The 18561-nt window shown below is 47.7% G+C and overlaps 2 protein-coding genes across 4 annotated transcripts in view; one reads left to right on the forward strand and one right to left on the reverse strand.

Moving 5' to 3' along the window:
- Window positions 1-15983, reverse strand: part of LOC139265823 (claudin-18-like) — a 28978-nt gene extending 12995 nt beyond the window's left edge. Inside the window, exons 1-2 of the mRNA XM_070883288.1 lie at window positions 15764-15983; window positions 2415-2579 (exon numbers count right to left, since the gene is read on the reverse strand). Of these exons, the coding sequence (XP_070739389.1) occupies window positions 2415-2579; window positions 15764-15983 (385 nt within the window). The remainder of the gene's footprint in view (window positions 1-2414; window positions 2580-15763) is intronic.
- The window catches only part of dzip1l (DAZ interacting zinc finger protein 1-like), a 258300-nt gene that overhangs the window by 211466 nt on the left and 28273 nt on the right, over window positions 1-18561 (forward strand). The window lies entirely within an intron of this gene.

Raw genomic sequence — 18561 nt, forward strand, 5'->3', positions numbered from 1 at the left:
GTGGGGGGGGAGAGAGTGTCAGGATAGGGGCAGAGCTGGGGTGGGGGGGGGGGAGTGTCAGGATAGGGGCAGAGCTTGGGGGGGGGGCTGTCAGGATAGGGGCAGAGCTTGGGGGTTGGTATCAGCATAGGGGCAGAGCTGGGGCACATGATCGGTGCCTAGGAGAGGCGCGAGTTCGGGGCCCAGAAGAGGCGAGGGCCCAGGGGCAGCACGGACCAGCCCACATTGCGATATGTGTGCGCACTAGGTCCGTGCAGCAGAGCAGGTCTCCAGTCGTCTTGGGTAATCCTTGCCACTGGACCAAGACCTAGCTTTGTCAAGCCCGTGTGGTGGCTGGTGTGCAACGGCCACCACACGTTAAAAAAATCCACACACAGGCATCTTCCACCCTTCAGGATTTAGTTCGTGATCCGGAATTTTAGGTCCTTCATTGAAACACCTGTGAACTTCTTGACGTGAAAGTAAGTCATCCTCGATTCGAGGGACTGCCCATGATGATAAGAGCTGGGAGCGGGGGGGGGTGGGGAGAGAGTGTTGGGATAGGGGCAGAACTGGGGGGGCGTGTCACGGCTTGACTTCTGCTGTTGTTTTTTTTGCTGATGAACATTCATTGGTTATTAAGGTTCTCAATGTCTTTGGATGTGAACGAGAGGGAGTACGCCTGGAATACGATTGCTAAATTCTGGACAATCCATTCAAGGAACGGTCAGTCCAGGTCGGATGGGCACTGGCTCTATTGAAACATCTGGAGGGTCTGGGTAGTGAAAGCACCCAGCGGGAAGAGCACTAAAGCCACACACAGGCTCAGTTAGCAGGCTTCACTCACTGTGACCGACTGGAACCAGTGCGGAGCTACGATTGGAGGGCAGTACTTCTCCATGCCTGTGAGCGTGAGGAGAGGGGGGTGTTTGCTCGAAAGCCCGATTGTGTGGTTTAGAACAGGTTTGGGTGCGGCCCTCCACAGTTGAATATATTGCTGCCGCTCAATGTTTGGCGATAAGGTGTGATACTGCGGAGTTGTCGATGCCTCTGTAACTGCCCTAAGTGGAGGAAGAGCATCGGGAGGGCGCTGAGCACTTCGAGTCTCGTTGCCGGGAGCATGCAGAAACCAAGTGCAGGCAGCGGAAAGAGCATGCGGCAAACCTGTTCCTACCACCCTTCCCTCAATGGCTATCTATCCCACCTGTAATAGGGACTGTGATTCTCGTATTGGACTGTTCAGCCACCTAAGGACTCATTTTATGAGTGGAAGCAAGTCTTCCTCGATTCCGAGGGACTGCCTATGATGAACTGAATCCCATCAATCCCTTGGGGGTGGTGGGGATAGAAAGTTACGCCTCTTTTAACTGGCAGGAAGAGAGTGAAGTATAGTGACTGCCTCCGAAGGGATTAAACATGAAAAGGATTGTTTTACTCGACGCCTGTGACTAAGAGAGGTGTGCAGGACGGTAAACCCTGGGCCGTGCATGTTGGTGATTGTCCGATTTGTGCAGCCGGCTGGCCCTCGGCAGCGTGTGTTCGCCCCCCACCCCCCCGGCACTGTGCAGTACTGTACCTCCCCCACCCCCCCGACCCCCCCGGCACTATGCAGTCCCCCCTCCCCCCACCCCCCTGGCACTGTGCAGTCCCCCCTCCCCCCCCACCCCCCCGGCACTGTGCAGTACTGTACCTCCCCCCCCCCCCCCCCCACCCCCCCGGCACTGTGCAGTACTGTACCTCCCCCCCCCCCCCCCCACCCCCCCCGGCACTGTGCAGTACTGTACCTCCCCCACCCCCCCGGCACTATGCAGTCCCCCCTCCCCCCACCCCCCTGGCACTGTGCAGTCCCCCCTCCCCCCCCACCCCCCCGGCACTGTGCAGTACTGCACCTCTCCCCCCTCCCCCACTCCCCCCGGCACTGTGCAGTCCCCCCTCCCCCCACCCCCGGCACTGCGCAGTACTGTATCTCTCCCCGCCCCCCCCCCCCTCCCCCGGCACTGTGCAGGCCCCCCCGCCCTGGCACTGTGCAGTCCCCCCCGCCCCCGGCACTGCGCAGTACTGTACCTCTCCGCCCCCCCCCCCCTCACTCCCCCGGCACTGTGCAGTCCCCCCCGCCCTGGCACTGTGCAGTCCCCCCGCCCCCGGCACTGTGCAGTCCCCCCCGCCCCCGGCACTGTGCAGTACTGTACCTCTCCCCCCCTCCCCCCACCCCCGGCACTGCGCAGTACTGTACTGTACCTCCCCCCCCACCCCCCCGAGCACTGCGCAGTACTGTACTGTACCTCCCCCCCCCCCCCCGGCACTGCGCAGTACTGTACTGTACCTCCCCCCCCCGGGCACTGCGCAGTACTGTACTGTACCTCCCCCCCCCCACCTCCCCCGGCACTGTGCAGTCCCGTCCCCCCCCCCCCCCCGGGCACTGCGCAGTACTGTACCTGCGACGATGAACAGGATCCCGGAGGTGAGCGTTAGGTTGGCCTTTATTCCATCGTCCATGGCTCCCATTCGAATGCACTTGAGCGCCAGGATGCAGACAAATGAGCCAATCAGTGCCAGCACAATGGCGACGATCATTAGGGCCCGGACGGCCTGGAACGTAGCTGTCGGCAGGAGGTACAGGCGTTAGCGCACCCACCAAGTACAGAGTACTTCAAACATTGCCCGGCAACCTTCCGCAGCGTGTCACGAAGGGTTACCTGGTGGAGATGTGTCCACGGAGAAACAGCCAATCACTGCGGCTCGGCGGAGTTGTAACAGCAGACAAAGGGATTATGGGAAGGTGAAATTGGACATTTGCCGCCCGTTATATCACACACCCAATATTCAAAGTGACTGAAAACAGGTGGAGTGTGTAACAGGCAGGTGATGGGATCCACACGTTTTGTGCCGAGGCCCAATTTCACCTCCACTGTCTCTGCCTGGCTCCGTGGGTAAATACACTGCCCTAGCATGTTGCTCAGAGCAGGGAGAGCCCCGGTTAGGTACATGGGCTGTGCTGAGTTAACTGATCTCAGTCTGGAGGACAGTAAGGCTGCTCACAATTTGGCCTTTTTTCGGTAGGACGAAATCAGCCAGAGTACCAACCCGCGACTGGCTCCTCGTGACCCCTGCTGGAAAAGATATGCGAGGACAAGGTCACGGTGCATGGCCTGGTCGCACGTTGACGAGTAGTCACTTTATCCAGGTAGCACCGAACGGCAAGTACTCGTGGACTGCTGCCCACTACAAGTCTGCACCTTCTGGAGAGGAGGACATGGAACTGGGGCAGAGAGTTCAGCGAGAACGTGAGAAAGAAAGGATAAAAGATTACAGATATTTGTTTTTAAACTCTTTAAATTGCCTGTGGCTAGTTGGAAAGTGACATTTTCCAATCTGCTGCCCACCATTACAGAGGAATAGTCTTGTTGGTTGAAGGACAAAGCCAGTGATGTCGTAGAAACACCATCAGCTCCAGGTTCCCCTTCAAATCATAGACTATCCTGCCTCGGGCCTATTGTGCTATTCCTTCATTGTCGCTTGGTCAAGATCCTGGAATTCCCACCACTTGTAAAAGGACGGCGGTTGTTCAAGGAGGAGGCCCATCACCACCTTCTCAGGGCACAGTCTTGTCAGGGATACCCACATCTCAAGAATGAATAAAGCCTGTGCAGTACTTTTCACACTCCTGTATGACACTATTCTTGTGTACACAGGGTGTACTATACAGCGCTAATTTTGTAACCACCTGTTGTCCTTATTTAAGGAGGGATATACTTGCATTGGAGGCAGTTCAGAGATGGTTCACGAGGTTGATTCCTGGGATGAAGGGGTTGTCTTATAAAGAAAGTTTGAACAGGTTGGGCATATACTCATTGGAGTTTAGAGGAATGAGAGGTGATCTTGTCGAAATGTATAAGATTCTGAGGGGGCTTGACAGGGTAGATGCAGAGAGGGTGTATCCCCTCGTGGGGGAATCTAGAACTAGGGGGCATGGTGTCAGAATAAGGGGTCGGCCATTTAAAACGGAGATGAGGAGGAATTTCTTCTCTCAGTGGGTCGTGAATCTTTGGAATTCTGTGCTCCAGAGAGCTGTGGAGGCTGGGTCATGGAATATATTTAAGGTGGAATGGACATATTTTTGAACGATAAGAGAGTCAAGGGTTATGGGGAGCGAGCAGTGAAGTGGAGTTGAGGCCAGGATCAGATCAGCCATGATCTTATTGAATGCGGAGCAGGCTCGAGGGGCCAATGGCCCACTCCTGCTCCTATTTCTTATGTTCTTATGTCCATGTAGAGCTTCCCTAGCAATAACCATGGGTTACAAAATTGGGGTCACAATATTATAGCCCTGTCTCCAACATAGATGTACATCAGGCAAGGCTCCCTGCTGGCAGGGGAACCTTGCAAAATTCCTGTTGCAGCGTAAAGTAACCAAGGGGAATGCTACCTTGAGAGCAGGAGGGTTGGTGGAATTGGATAGTGGAGAGGAGAGAGTAGATGAACACTCTGGAGTTTTGCTTGGAGCTCGGGATTTATTTACATCAGAGCTCCTCATTCACATGTTCAAATACCTCCACAGCCATGGCCCATCATATCAGTGTAACCTCCTTGTATCTGCCCCACGTCCTACAGTCCTGTGACTCTGGCCTGCTGCACATACCCCCCGCCCTCCCAACAACTCCTTTCACTCCATCATCAGTACCTTGATTCCATTCCCTTGATCACCCTCCATGAACCCCGTTAGTGCTCCCCTTATTTCTCCTTCTTCAAAAGCCTTTTCAAAACCCACCTTTTCGATCCGGCTTTTGGTCATCCCTCCTGATCTCCCCCTCCTTGGCTGGGCATCTTGATTATATCCATTTATTATGGTAAAGGTGCTCTCTATGTACAAGTTATTGGGTATGGCATGTAGTCCTTTCAAGGATTGTACAGCTCAGTATAGTCACTGGTACCAATTTAAATACTAGAATGTTTAAGATAAGAGCGGACTTTCTCACTCAAAGGGCAACAGCAGTGACTGGAGGATCCATTGCAGTGAATGGGTTCAGGGGACACATCAATATCATAGACAGTCCCTCAAAATGAGGATGACTTGCTTCCACACTGAAAAAGGACGAGTTCACAGGTGTTTCGATGAAGGACCCGAACTACATCCTGAAGGGTGGAAGATGCCTGTGCGTGCATTTTTTTTTAAGTGTGGTGGTCGTTGCACACCAGCCACCACATGAGTTTGACTGAGCTGGGTCTTGGTCCAGTAGCAAGAATTACCCAAGACGACTGGAGACCAGCTTTGCTGCACGGACCTAGTGCACACTCATATCGTGGTGTGGGCTGGTCCGCGCTGCCGGCCCCGAACTCACGCCTCCCCTAGGGTCTATGGGAGGTGTGACTCAAGAGAAAGTGAATATTTCTGGAGCAATTCCTGGTTATGTGAATTAACTTTCAACAGGTTTTTCATGGTATTGTACTTGTGTGGCACCTTATCACATCCTCAGAATGTCCCCAAAGCACTTCACGACTAATGAATGACTTTTTAAAGTGCAGCCATCGTTGTGACATTGGCGAAAATGCAGCCAATTTGCACAAAGCATGGTCCTACGGCAAATGAACGACCAGTTAAATTGCTTTTGCTGTTGCCGATTGAGGGATTGATGTTGGCCAGGACACCAGGAGAGCTCCCTGCTGTTCCGCGATTAGTGCCATGGGATCTTGCCCATCCACCCAAATCACCAGAACAGGCGTAAAGGTCCTCTGTTTATCTTGTCAACCAAAAGATGGCACCTTGGACAATGCAACACTTCCTCAGTGCTGCACTGAAGTGTTAGCGTCGATTTATGCTTGAGTCTCTGGAATGGGACTTTGAACTCGATCTTCTGATCCCAACAGAAAACAAGCTGACACTGTGTAGGGTAGGTCATTGTTTAGGTAGCTTATTGTTTAGGGGCATTATGTACGGTTCCTAATTATATAGCAGGCGCACGCCAGAGACTTGAGCACATAATCTGGGCTGACACGTCATTGCAGTACTGAGGGAGCACCACACTGTCGGAGGGGCCGTCTTTCAGATGAAATATTAGGCAAGGCATGTCAAGCACACCCGAGAGGTATGTTTGCACTGTTTGAGCAACACATGTTGCAATATTGCTGCCGTCATAATCTATACTGCATTTAGTTCTGGGCTTGTGGGACCTTTAACACCCATCAAAATCATCGGAACAGGCATAAAGGGTCTCGGTTTCATTTCTCAACCAAAAGATAGCACCCTTGACAATGTAGCACTCCCTCAGTGCTGCACTGGAGTGTTAGCCTACATTATGGGCTTGAATTCCTCCAAAGCTCGCCAGCAGCCGATTGCCGCCTAAAAACCCGCCAAGGCTGGGAAGATAATCGCCGGCGGAAAATTCCCCCAAAAATGTTTTTAAATCCACCCAGCGAAAAATATGGGCCTTGCACCCCCAATCTGGGCGGAAGGATGCAATTTTGCCTAGATTGTGCGTTGCCTAAAGAAAATGGGGGAAAAATTTAAAAATCTATAAAAGTTTACCCCGAGGCTGCAGGTTGGGCCTAACGCCCTCAAAAATATAATTTTTCAAAAAAACGCACTAAAAAATCCCCAAAACATTCTTAAGACATTTTTAAATTAAATCACCCCAATAGATTTTGAAAATAAATTGTAACAAACCAATCACTTACCTTTTTCTTGCAGACCTACTTACCTGCCGCCCATCTCCGCTGATCCTCGTGGGCGGGTTTTAAAATGTTTTAATATACTTACCTACGGGTCCCCGCTCAGCCAAAGGTCACGGTAGGGCACACCGGCGGCCCTCTCCCCAGCAGTACTTCGAAACCGCCGCCGTGTCTCAGCTGAGGAATTTTTCGCCGACACGGTTCTCGCCCAAAACGGCCAATACCACCGAAAAACCGGGCGGTGATGGAATGCAAATTCTAGCCCTATATGTCTCCAAGTCCTGGTGTGCGACTTGAACTCAACCTTCAGACTCGGAGGCGAAAGCACTACCAACCGAGGCAAGCTGACCCTGGTAGTGTAGTTTATTGTTTCGGGGCATTATGTACAGTTCCTATTTATACAGCAGGCCCATTCCAGAGAGTGGAGCACATAATCTCGGCTGACACGTCACTGCGGCACTGAGCGAGTGCTGCACTGTCGGAGGTGCCCTCTTTTGGATGAGACGTTAAACGAGGCCTGACTGCCCAATATGTATTCCTAAACCAACACCTCAAAAACAGATTATCTGGTCATCACATTGCTGTTTGTGGGACTTTGCTGTGTGTAAATTAGCTGCCGCATTTCCCTACATTAAACAATAGTGATTACACTTCAAAATACTTCATTGGCTGTAAAGCTCTTTGGGATATCCTGAGGTCACGAAAGGCCTGATATGAATACAAGTTCTTTCTTTTTCCTTTCTTTTACTGGGAAGAGGTGAAGGTATTTGAACATGTGAACGAGGAGTTCTTATATACATACATCCCATGCCCATTTTTGATGTGATTCCTTGCCCCAGTTTAAGAACACAAGAACATAAGAAATGGGAGCAGGAGTAGGCTATACGGCCCCTCGAGCCTGCTCCATCATTTAATAAGATCATGGCTGATCCCATCATGGACTCGAGTCCACTTCCCTGCCCGCTCCCTATAACCCCTTAAGATATTTGGTGATTTTCTAGCAATGTTGAAGTAATATTTCACCAGGCAAGGGAACATTTCTTCAGATTAACTGCAGTGAGGGGTTAAAGTGCATGGTTACACAAAGCATAACAGACCTCACCACATTTAAATTAAGTTCATTTTTTTAAATGCTTGGAGAATCTAGAAGTTCCTCAGGAAATGTTATTTACAATTAATTTATACTCTATTCATTATGATTGACTGAACTACATTAATCATTGTTCCAAACTTCCCCCAAGTACAACCCAGTCACTGTTTGGTAAAGGAGGCACTTGTCTTTAGGACCTCTATGTTTCTTTGTTTTCATTTTCTCTGCTCCTCTGCAAGCACTGACTTGTGTGGTGGTCACAGGCAGCCCTCTGGTACCTTTGTGCAGTTGGGCATTCATCATGTGTTGGAATAGACAACAAAGATAGCTCGGCCATGAAGGTTTTCACAGGCTAGCCCAATCTTATCTGCTCACACGGTCCTCACATTTTTCAGCTGGTGCCATTTAATCGCGACTGATCGGGGCTGATCTTTTCCTCTTCCTTGCCCAGAGATGCTAGGCCAGACTTAGTGCCCCCTACTGCACCAGCTGAGGTAAGCTACCCACATGCAGGGTATTCAATTTATTCCTTGCGTGTCAGCCGTGGCTCAGTGGGCAGCACACTCGCCTCTGAGTCAGAAGGTTGTGGGTTCAAGTTCCACTCCAGGGACTTGAGCACATAAATCTAGGCTGACACTCCCAGTGCAGTGCTGAGTGAGGGCTGCATTGTCAGAGGTGTTGTCTTTCAGATGAGACATTAAACCGAGGCACCGTCTGCTCTCTCAGGTGGGCGTGAAAGATTCCATGGCACTATTTCGAAGAAGAGCAGGGAAGATATCCCGGTGTCCTGGCCAATATTTATCCCTCAATCAACATAACAAAAACAGATTATCTGGTCGTTCTCGACTTGCTGTTTGTGGGAGCTTGCTGTGCACAAATTGGCTGCCACATTACAACAGTGACTACACTCCACTGACTGTAAAGCACTTTGAAAGGTGCTACAGGTACAACATCGAAAATCCGGAAGCCTCAGGACTGAGGCCACTCCGGATTCTGTGTATTTCCGGACTTCGGAACGTCTTTCTGACGTCCTGAATCCGGAAAGCCTGGACCAATATAGGTAAGGTAAGGGAGACGAGGGGTCGGGCAGCCAAACAGCGGCGGGAGAGAGGTCGGCGGAGCCCGAGGCGGCGATCTGGATTCCAAAACATTTTCCGGATTCCAGACGACCCCACCATGAATTATCTCGGTGTCCGGAACTCCGGATTCTCGACATGGTACCTTTACATACTATGGCACCATACTATACTGAGCTGTACACATGCCTACTAGATCATCAGAGAAGTGAACCATACGGTTGAAACGATAAGGCATTTTTGAGGGATTTTTCTTTTGAATCATTGGGATTCAACCCTTCCCCAATCACGACATTTTGAATCGGAGAATTGGAATCCAGTCTAAGGCCCCAAGTTTCCACACGCTACAAAACGGGCACCCCTCTGAGCTGGGCGCCCATTTTTCGCGTTGAAAAGGACGCCTGAAAAAAAATGCGCAACTCTGGAGTGCCCTGCAGCTCCATGGCAGCTTGGCGCGGTGCCCACGGGGCGGAGCCTACCACTCGCGCCAATTTTGTAAGTGGGAGGGGGCAGGTACCATTTAAATTAGTTTTTTTCGTGCCGGCAACGCTGCGCGTGCGCGTTGGAGCATTCGCGCACGCGCAGTGTGAAGGAAACATTGGCACTCAGCCATTTTTGTAGTTCTTTGTAGCTGTTTAATTTTTGAACATTTTTTAATAAAAGCACATTGCCCTTCCATGATCAGCACTGAGGCTTCTTGCAGCAGAGAGAAGGCTGCAGGACGACTCAGAAGTTGAGGCAGCCGTTTCCCAACGGCCTCCCCCCCTCCCCCTGCCGTCGGGAATGGCTGCCTCAACTTCTGAGGCGTCCTGCAGCCTTCTCACTGCCTCCCCCCCCCCCCCCCCCCCGCCGTTGGGAACGGCTGCCTCCTCCTCCCTGCCTCCCCCCCGCTGCGGTCGATCGGGCCCTCACTCCCTCCCAATCGCGGGAACGACGCCACACCGCTGAGCTGACTGAACCTGCCTGAAGCACTTTCACACAGATAGGAAGATGGTTTATTTAATCTTTTCTTTGCTTATAAATGTTTATTCAGGTTGGATTTATTTGTATAATATTTGTATAAGTATAAATAAAGATTTATTGTAGAATTTAATGACTTCCCTTCCCCCCCCCTCCCCCCCCCCTCCACCTCGTTCTGGGCGCCTAATTTGTAACCTGCACCTGATTTTTTAATGTGTAGACAAGGTTTTTTCAGTTCTACAAAAATCTTCACTTGCTCCATTCTAAGTTAGTTTGGTGTACGTTTTCACTGTGGAAACTTTGAAATCATGCGTCAGTGGCCGGACACGCTCCCCTTTGAAGAAAAAATTCTGTTCCAAAGTGAAACTGTTCTAACTGACTAGAACTGCAGAAAAAAAAATGTGGAGAATTGCGATTTCTAAGATAGTCCGTTCTCCACCAGTTGCTCCTAAAAATCAGGAGCAAATCATGTGGAAACTTGGGGCCTAAAACTCTAAGTCAGGTTATTTTCTGCAGGCCCAGGTTTTGTGAGTGAAAGCTCTGGTTTTATTTTGACTCTTGACATTGTGTCCTGCAAATGGGCAAGAGGTGTAAGATCTGTCCGAATCAGGCCCAGCTGAACATTCACTGATTGACAGCATGAAATTGCTTTTCCGAATGGATGGAAAATCGGTGGAGTTCCCAATACGTGCAGCTGGTGAACAAAGTTCCCTGCTGGGAGCATTCGGAAAATCAGCCCTTGCATATTGTGGCAGACAAGAATCAGGACCAATGTAATGGGATATTTTTCTGTCGCTCTCCCTCGTCCCTGCTCAGTGTTATCCATAATCCAAATGTCCAGGTGAGTCCGTGACATAATGCCACAATGATATTCCCTCCTTTTCTGGGTTTGTGGCAAATCTATAACCTTACTGCATTCTTACACTAAATTATGCGCCGCACCTGATAATGGCCTGGAAATCACTGTCTCCCCGGGTCCGTACGAAATTTCTGCGGATCCGGGAAAACATTGGAAAAGTCGGTTTTCAATGCACAATGCGCATGCGCTGAAAACCGGCTTTTCCGATCTGTCAAGCTGGAGTTTGACAGATCCTCCGCATCTCGGGAGCGAGGACATTTGCAAGATTGGGGGATTTACCCATATCTTCCCGGCAAATGTCCTCAAAATTCTTGTGCCTGATAAAAGCGGGCACGTAGCCTACTGTTACAGGCGCAAGCGTTTACAAACATACACAGATTATAATTAAATTAAATTAAATAAACACATTTTATTTTAAAAACTCTGCCCACTAAGGTAAGTTTAATTTTAACCCGAATTACAAAACTTAAAAAAAAATTCGGAAAAATATATTATTTTTCTAAGGCATTTATTAACTTTAATTTCAATTAATTTTAATTATGTGAGGTGTGTTTTTAATTTTTTCTTATGTGTTTAGTGTGTTTGTTTTTTTTTCTCATTAATAACAATGAGAACTCGTAGATACGGAGTTCCCATTGCTATTAATGGGAAAGTTGTGGAATATAGTACCTGATTGGCTGAGCAGTCACACATAACTGCACCGTCTCCGTGGGAACCTGGAGGACGGAAGCGCGCTTCGCAACGCAGGAAAAAAAGGCCTCCCCACCGGAATCCCACGCTCCTCCCGGACCACACTAGGTAAATTTGTAGAAATGTTTCAGGTCGGAGGCAATTGCCCACGGGAGGCCTCTGACTGCAATTTCAGCCCCATTCCGTTGTATTGACGGCAATAATGGGCGACGATCTGATACCGCCTGTTTAGTGCTACCACCAGAGATTAATTCCCTGGCCAGTATTTACAAAGTTGCCCTTCTTGAGTAAAGTTGACATGTGCTGATTACAGCGTCAACTCGCATTTACATAGCACCTTTAACTTAGTAAAATGTCCCAAGGTGCTTCACAGGAGTGTAATCAGACAGACATTTACACTGAGGCAAAGCTTGGTCAAAGAAGTCATTTTTAAAGAGTGTCTTAAAGGAAGTAAGAATGACGGAGAGGTTTAAGGAGTGAATTCCAGAGCTTAGGGCCGAGATGGCAGAAGGCATGGTTGCCAATGGCGGGGCGAAGGATGGGAAGGAAAGCACAAAAAGCCAGAGCTGGAGCAGGTTACAGAGATAGGGAGGGGTGAGGCAACGGGGAGATTTGAACACGAGGATGAGAATTTTAAAATTGAGGCGTTGATGGTCCGGGAGCCAATGTAGGTGAATGAGCATAGGAGTGATGGGTGGATGGGGCCTGCTGCATTGGAAGCCAAGTCTGGAGGTAATAAAAGCATGGACAATGGTTTCAGCAGCTGATAGGCTGAGGTAGGGATGGAGTCGGGCGATGTTATGGAGATGGGAGTTTTTGATGCCTGCTTTAATGCTACAGAATGATGGCAAGTCCTAGCCCCATGAAAGCACATTCTCTATATATAACGACCCATATAATGAAGCCCCTTGGGACATTTTACAATGCTAAAGGCACTAAGTAAATGCTAAATCCTAGCCCCATTAATGTACATTCACCCTATAGAATGATGGTGGGCCCCAGCTCTGTTTGCCCATCAGGTTTAGAACACTTAAAGCATTCATATGATCTTACTATTTTAATGCAGATGTTCACCTGTTTAGAATGAATGGATTAGCATTGCCATTGTAATGCAGCCAAAGGCGTGTAATAAGAAACCTTGAAGTATCGGCCTGGATTTTCCCGGCAGTTCCCTCAGAGCTTATCTGGAAATGACGATCGACGCAGTAACTAAGATGGAACGTGTGGCGTATGCTGTGTTGAGAGAGACTGGCACCTGATCCTCACAGTGGCTATATGTTTGGTTGATCATGTTGACTGAGTTGAGGTACGCAGTATTATTCTGTTTGTAAAATAGCCAATGGATGGAGGTGATGCTCCTATGCATGGGTTGTTCTATTATTTTGATACCTGGGGGGGAGGGGGGATAAGTGGCAGCCTCACACCCCTCCAAGTACACCGATGTACTTATCCTCACCCTCATCTTCAAATTTCCTTGCTGCTTCCAACCTCTAATTTTCTCCAATCCTCCACTACAATTCACATCCTCCATTCTTCCAATTCTGGTCTGCTACATGTCTCCCCACCCCTCCCACACTCTGCTCCACTATCAATGGAAGAGCCTTCAGCTGCCATGCCCGTGACCTCTACCCTCTTCCTAAGCCTCCGTTCTTTTTTGCCTTCCTACTTCCCTCCCCACCTCTAAAGGCCGCCTCACAGTTTACTACTTTTTCATAGTTTTGGTCAACTTGGTTCACTTCTGTCCTACCTCTGACTCAGTTTCCACCTTGCCCTCTCAAATGTCTTGTGACATGTAAAGTGCTGTATAAATGTAAGTTCTTTTGTCATGGTTACAAAGAATGGCCACGGTCAGCTGAAGTCTTCTGATGTAAGTTCAAAAATTTGCTGTTCATGTTGACGAGTGAAACCCTTATTCTCTGAGGATGCTTTGATAAACACTTGCGTTGCAGAAACTCAAAGAATCTATGCTCTAAATTAACACATATACACCATTAAAGCTAAGATTGTGTGTATATTTTTTTTTCGATGACCAGAGCTGTACAGTCAAGGAACATATTCTAGTATTAGTGGGGTTTGTTGTAATGTTAGCAGGGGACACCACAGGATTAGTGGGGTTCTCACGGTGTCCGAGTACGTCACACCGAGTACGTCACGATATCAGAGTATGTCACAGTGTCCGAGTGCGTCACAGTATTGCTGGTGTGTGTCACAGTAATGGTGTATGTCACTGTATAGTTGAGGTTTGTCGTGGTATTATCAGGTTTTGTTGCAGTATTGGTGAGGCACTGTATGTACTAGTATCAGTGGGGTATCTTGTCCCTGCTCTTTCTTTATGTATCACTTGTAGTTAGACAGTGTTGTACCTCTGATAGGGGTGGGAGAAGCAAATAAAAATACTTTGGATACAGTAGCCTTGCTTCAAGTCAAAACTGGGGGCCAAAATACTTGAATGGTGATCTTAATACAAAAGAGCAAATACTTAGCTGAGGCTTGTGGCATTCACAATAAAATGCACCATTCCAGATAAATTCAAGCTAAACTTTTTTCATAAATATAATCTGTAACAGCAAATGGTTTTGCGATGAACAGATGTAGCGTTTGTTGTCTTCAATCAGATGCTACTTAACCCAACGTGGCGAGGTGCTGAATTGCTAAAATCTTAGATATTTCTGGTAATTAGTTTTTGGCTCTCTAGTCTGTTTCCATTCTATTTCATTTCCCTTACAAATCCTTATACCTCATCATTTGAAAATCTATAGTACTTCTACGGGCACTTCTTCACACAAAGGGTGGTGGAAATCTCTCAATCTCTGTCCCCAAAAAGCTATTGAGGCTAGGGGTCAATTGAAAATTTCAAAACTGAGATTGATAGATGTGACATCTTTAGAAACAGCTACACAGGCAGACACAGTACAAGATGGCTCCTAACCGAACTGTGATCACATGACCTTGCCACATGACCTTTTATTGTTATTACATCAGTAGTTGTTATTACATTATAATGTCCACTAGGTCGAGCTCTATTACACTAGGTTTGTGTTAGGCAAGGGTATTAAGGGATATGGAACCAAGGCAGCAGATGGACTTAAGATACAGATCAGCCATGATCTAATTGAATGGTGGAACAGGCTCGAGGGGCTGAATGGCCTCATCCAGTTCCTTTGTTTTCTATATCTTGCTCACAATTCAGGATTAGCAATTTGCAAGTGAAAAGTACCACCTATAACCACCCAGGTAAAGAAAGAACATGCATTTAAATAGCACCGTTCACATCATCTAGATGTCCCAAACCTGTGACAGCCGATGAAGTACTTTTTGATGTATAGGAACTGTTGTAATGTAGGGAAACGCGACAGCTAGTTTATGCACAGCAAGGTCCCACAAACGGCAATGAGATAAATAACCAGATAATCTATTTGCTTAGCGGTGTTGGTTGAGGGATAAATTGTTGGTCAGCACACTGGGAAAACTCCCCTAGTCTTCGAAAAAAGCCACAGGATCTTCCATGTCCACCTGAGAGGACAGAACCTCAGTCTAATGTCTCATCTGAAAGACGTCACCTCCGACAATGCAGCACTCCCTCAGTAATGCATTAAAGTGCACTAGTTTATGTACTCAAATCTGAGACTTGAACCTATGACCTTCTGAGTCAAAGGCCAGAATGCTGTCCCTGAGCCACAGCTGACTCTCTGCAACAGAAAAGTTGTCCTCTTATTAGCACCTACAAAAAGCCTTAGTTCAGAAAAAGCCATTTTGCTCATCGAAACCCATCTGTCCAGTACATTAATCCCCATCGAAACCCATCCCTTGAGTATGTTAACTCCCTCATCTCTCTAATGCATTAACTCCCCCATTGAGCCCCATCCTTTGAATATATTAACACTCCCAACGAAGCCCATCCCTTGATTACATTAACACTCCCATCGAAACCATTTCCGTGAGTATAATAACTCACCCATCGAAACCCATCTCTCGTACATGAACTCCCACATCGAAGCCCATCCCTTGATTACATTAACACTCCCATCGAAACCCATCTCTCTCATACATTAATTCCTCCATCGAAACCCATTCCATAAGTACAGTAACGCTCCTCATGGAGCCTATCCCTTTATTAATGTCGCCATCGAAGTCTATCCTTCTAGTACATTAACTCCTCCACGAAGCCTATTTCTCGAGCACATTAATTTTCCCATAACGGCATCTAATCTTATTTTAAATAACCCAAATCATTGTGCCTTTTATATCTGACGTTTATCACGAAGAAGTTTGTCTTGCAAGCAATGAAATATATTCAGACTTCTATCCGTAAAATATACAGATGTACGTCTTTCAGTGCATGGTAGTTTGTTTGAGAAATGCAGCAAGTGCCTTTGAGACGGTCCTTATCCTGTTTCATGACCCCTGCCCACCCCCGACAGCACTTTGCTCACTTGTCCCTACCTGGAAGCCCGAGGATTGTGTAGAAGGGGCGGCATTCCGTGAAGCCCGACGTCTGCTGCACGCACGTTTTCCACAGGCCCATGTAGTTGTAAACCGAAGTCACCAGATCCCGGCCCAAATCCTGAGTGCTCCACATGTTCAAAGCGGTGGCAACGATGGTCCCGGCAAAGCCCAGCGACGCAATGACGAAGCCCAGACACTGGCACATTGTGGTAGCCATGACTCTCAGCAGCCAGCTAGCACGTCTGAACGATTGGTGTGCTCTCGATCAAATGAGCTTGCCTCCTGTGTTCCCTGCACACGTAGTCTATGTGACTGTGAAACTTATCAGCGTCGAGTCGGTGAGTCACCTGTTTGCTTAATTTGTTTTCATTAGATAGATGGTGAAACTCAGACCAATTCACCTGTTCCTATGAAACTTTACTTTTGTTAGTGGGGAAAACCTTCCATTTTCATCTCTTCTTATTCACTTGATGTATTTTGCCTCTATTGGTTGAAGGTCATGAAAGATGGTGTGTCAGCCATGGCTCAGTGTAAGCAGTCTTGCATCTGAGCCACAAGTTTCATATCATAGAATCATAGAAATTTACAGCACAGAAGGAGGCCATTTCAGCCCATCGTGTCCGTGCCGGCCGACCAAGAGCTATCCAGCCTAATCCCACTTTCCAGCTCTTGGTCCACAGCCCTGTAGGTCACATCTAAGTATCTTTTAAATGTGGTGAGGGTTTCTGCCTCTACCACCCTTTCAGGCAGTGAGTTCCAGACCCCCATCACCCTTTGGGTGAATAAATTTCCCCTCAAATACCCTCTAAACCTTCTACCAATTAGTTTAAACCAATGCCCCCTGGTTGTTGACCACTCTGCCAAGGGAAACAGGTCCTTCCTATCCACTCTATCCAGGACTCTCATAATTTTATACACCTCAATCAGGTCTCCCTTCAGCTTCCTCTATTCCAAAGAAAACAGACCCAGCATCTCCAATCTTTCCTCATAGATAAAATTCTCCAGTGCAGGCAACATTCTTGTAAATCTCCTCTGCTCCCTTTCCAGTGCAATCACATCTTTCCTGTAATGTGCTGACCAGAACTGCACACAGTACTCCAGCTGCAGCCTAACCAGTGTTTTATACAGTTCAAGCTTAATGTCCTTGCTCTTGTATTCCATGTGTCGACTAATAAAGGCAAGTATTCCATATGCCTTAACCACCTTATCTACCTGGCCTGCCACCTTCAAGGATCTGTGAACATGCACTCCAAGGTCCCTTTGTTCCTCTACATTTTTCAGTGTTGTACCATTTAATGTGTATTCATTCCCTTGTCTTGTTCGACCTCCTCAAATGCATTACCTCACACTTATCCGGATTGAATTCCATTTGCCACTGTTCTGCCCACCTGACCAGTGCATTGATATCTTCTTGCAGTCCGCAGCTTTCTTCTTCATTATCAACCACACAGTCTATTTTAGTGTCAGCTGCAAACTTTTTAATCGCACCCCCAACATTCAAGTCCAAGTCATTAATATACACCACAAAAAGCAAGGGACCCAGCACTGAGCCCTGCGGAACCCCACTGGATACAGCCCTCCAGTCACAAAAATACCCATCAACCTTTGCTTCCTGCCTCTGAGCCAATTTTGGATCCAAGTTTATGGGTTCAAGTTCGCTCTGGAGACTTGAGTAGCAAAATCCAGGCTGACACTCCAGTGCAGTACAAAGGGAGTGCTGCACCGTTGGAGCAGCAGTATTTTGAATGAGAGGTTCAGCTGAGGTCCTTTCTGGCAGACAACATAAAAGATGCCATGACACTACTTGAAGAAGAGCAGGGCAGTTCTCCTGGGGTCCTCATCAACATATATCACCTCAACCAACAGATAATCTGGTCATTTATCTCATTGCTACTATTGGGCCTTGCAATGTACACATTGGCAGCTGTGTTTGACTTCATTGGCTGTGAAACACTTTTGCATGTCTTAAGGAGATGAAAGGAGCTATATAAATCAAAATTGGGGAGTATTAAGGTTTTTATTTCTCTCTTTTCTCACTAACCTAGGACTGTGGTTTTAAACTAGGTGCGGGAAAATATAAAGTACTGTATAGCTTAATTAGTTAAACTAATTAATATAACTATAAATAATCATTGAATAAAGACTTTAACTAATTTATTAAATAAAGTAAGGCTAGACTAAGATATGGCAGAGCAGATTGTGTGTCTGGACTGCAGTATGTGGGAGTTTGTGGATAACGAGACTGCCCCGAGCAAACACGTCTGCAGGAAATGTCTCCACCTCGAATCTCACCGGCTCAGAGTCATTCAGCTGGAGTGCGAGTTGGGGACACTCTGACACGTAAGAGAGGTGGAGGAATTTCTGGACAGTTTTATCCAAAATACAGTCTTTACGGTAGAAGACACAAATAATATCCCTACAGTGGATAGTCAAAGGGCTATAGGGGGGGTGGAACTTAACACAATCACAATCACTAAAGAGGTGGTACTCAGTAAGATAATGGGACTAAAGGCGGATAAATCCCATGGACTTGATGGCTTGCATCCTAGGGTCTTAAGGGAAGAAGCGGCAGGGATAGTGGATGCATTGGTTGTAATTTACCAAAATTCCCTGGATTCTGGGGAGGTCCTACCAAATTGGAAAACTGCAAATGTAACGCCCCTATTTAAAAAAGGAGGCAGACAAAAACCAGTTAGCTTAACATCTGTGGTTGGGAAAATGTTGGAGTCCATTATTAAAGAAGCAGTAGCAGAATATTTGGAAAAGCATAATTTGGTCAGGCAGAGTCAACATGG

The sequence above is a fragment of the Pristiophorus japonicus genome, chromosome 6, assembly GCF_044704955.1.
Source record: "Pristiophorus japonicus isolate sPriJap1 chromosome 6, sPriJap1.hap1, whole genome shotgun sequence".
Taxonomy (NCBI): domain Eukaryota; kingdom Metazoa; phylum Chordata; class Chondrichthyes; family Pristiophoridae; genus Pristiophorus; species Pristiophorus japonicus.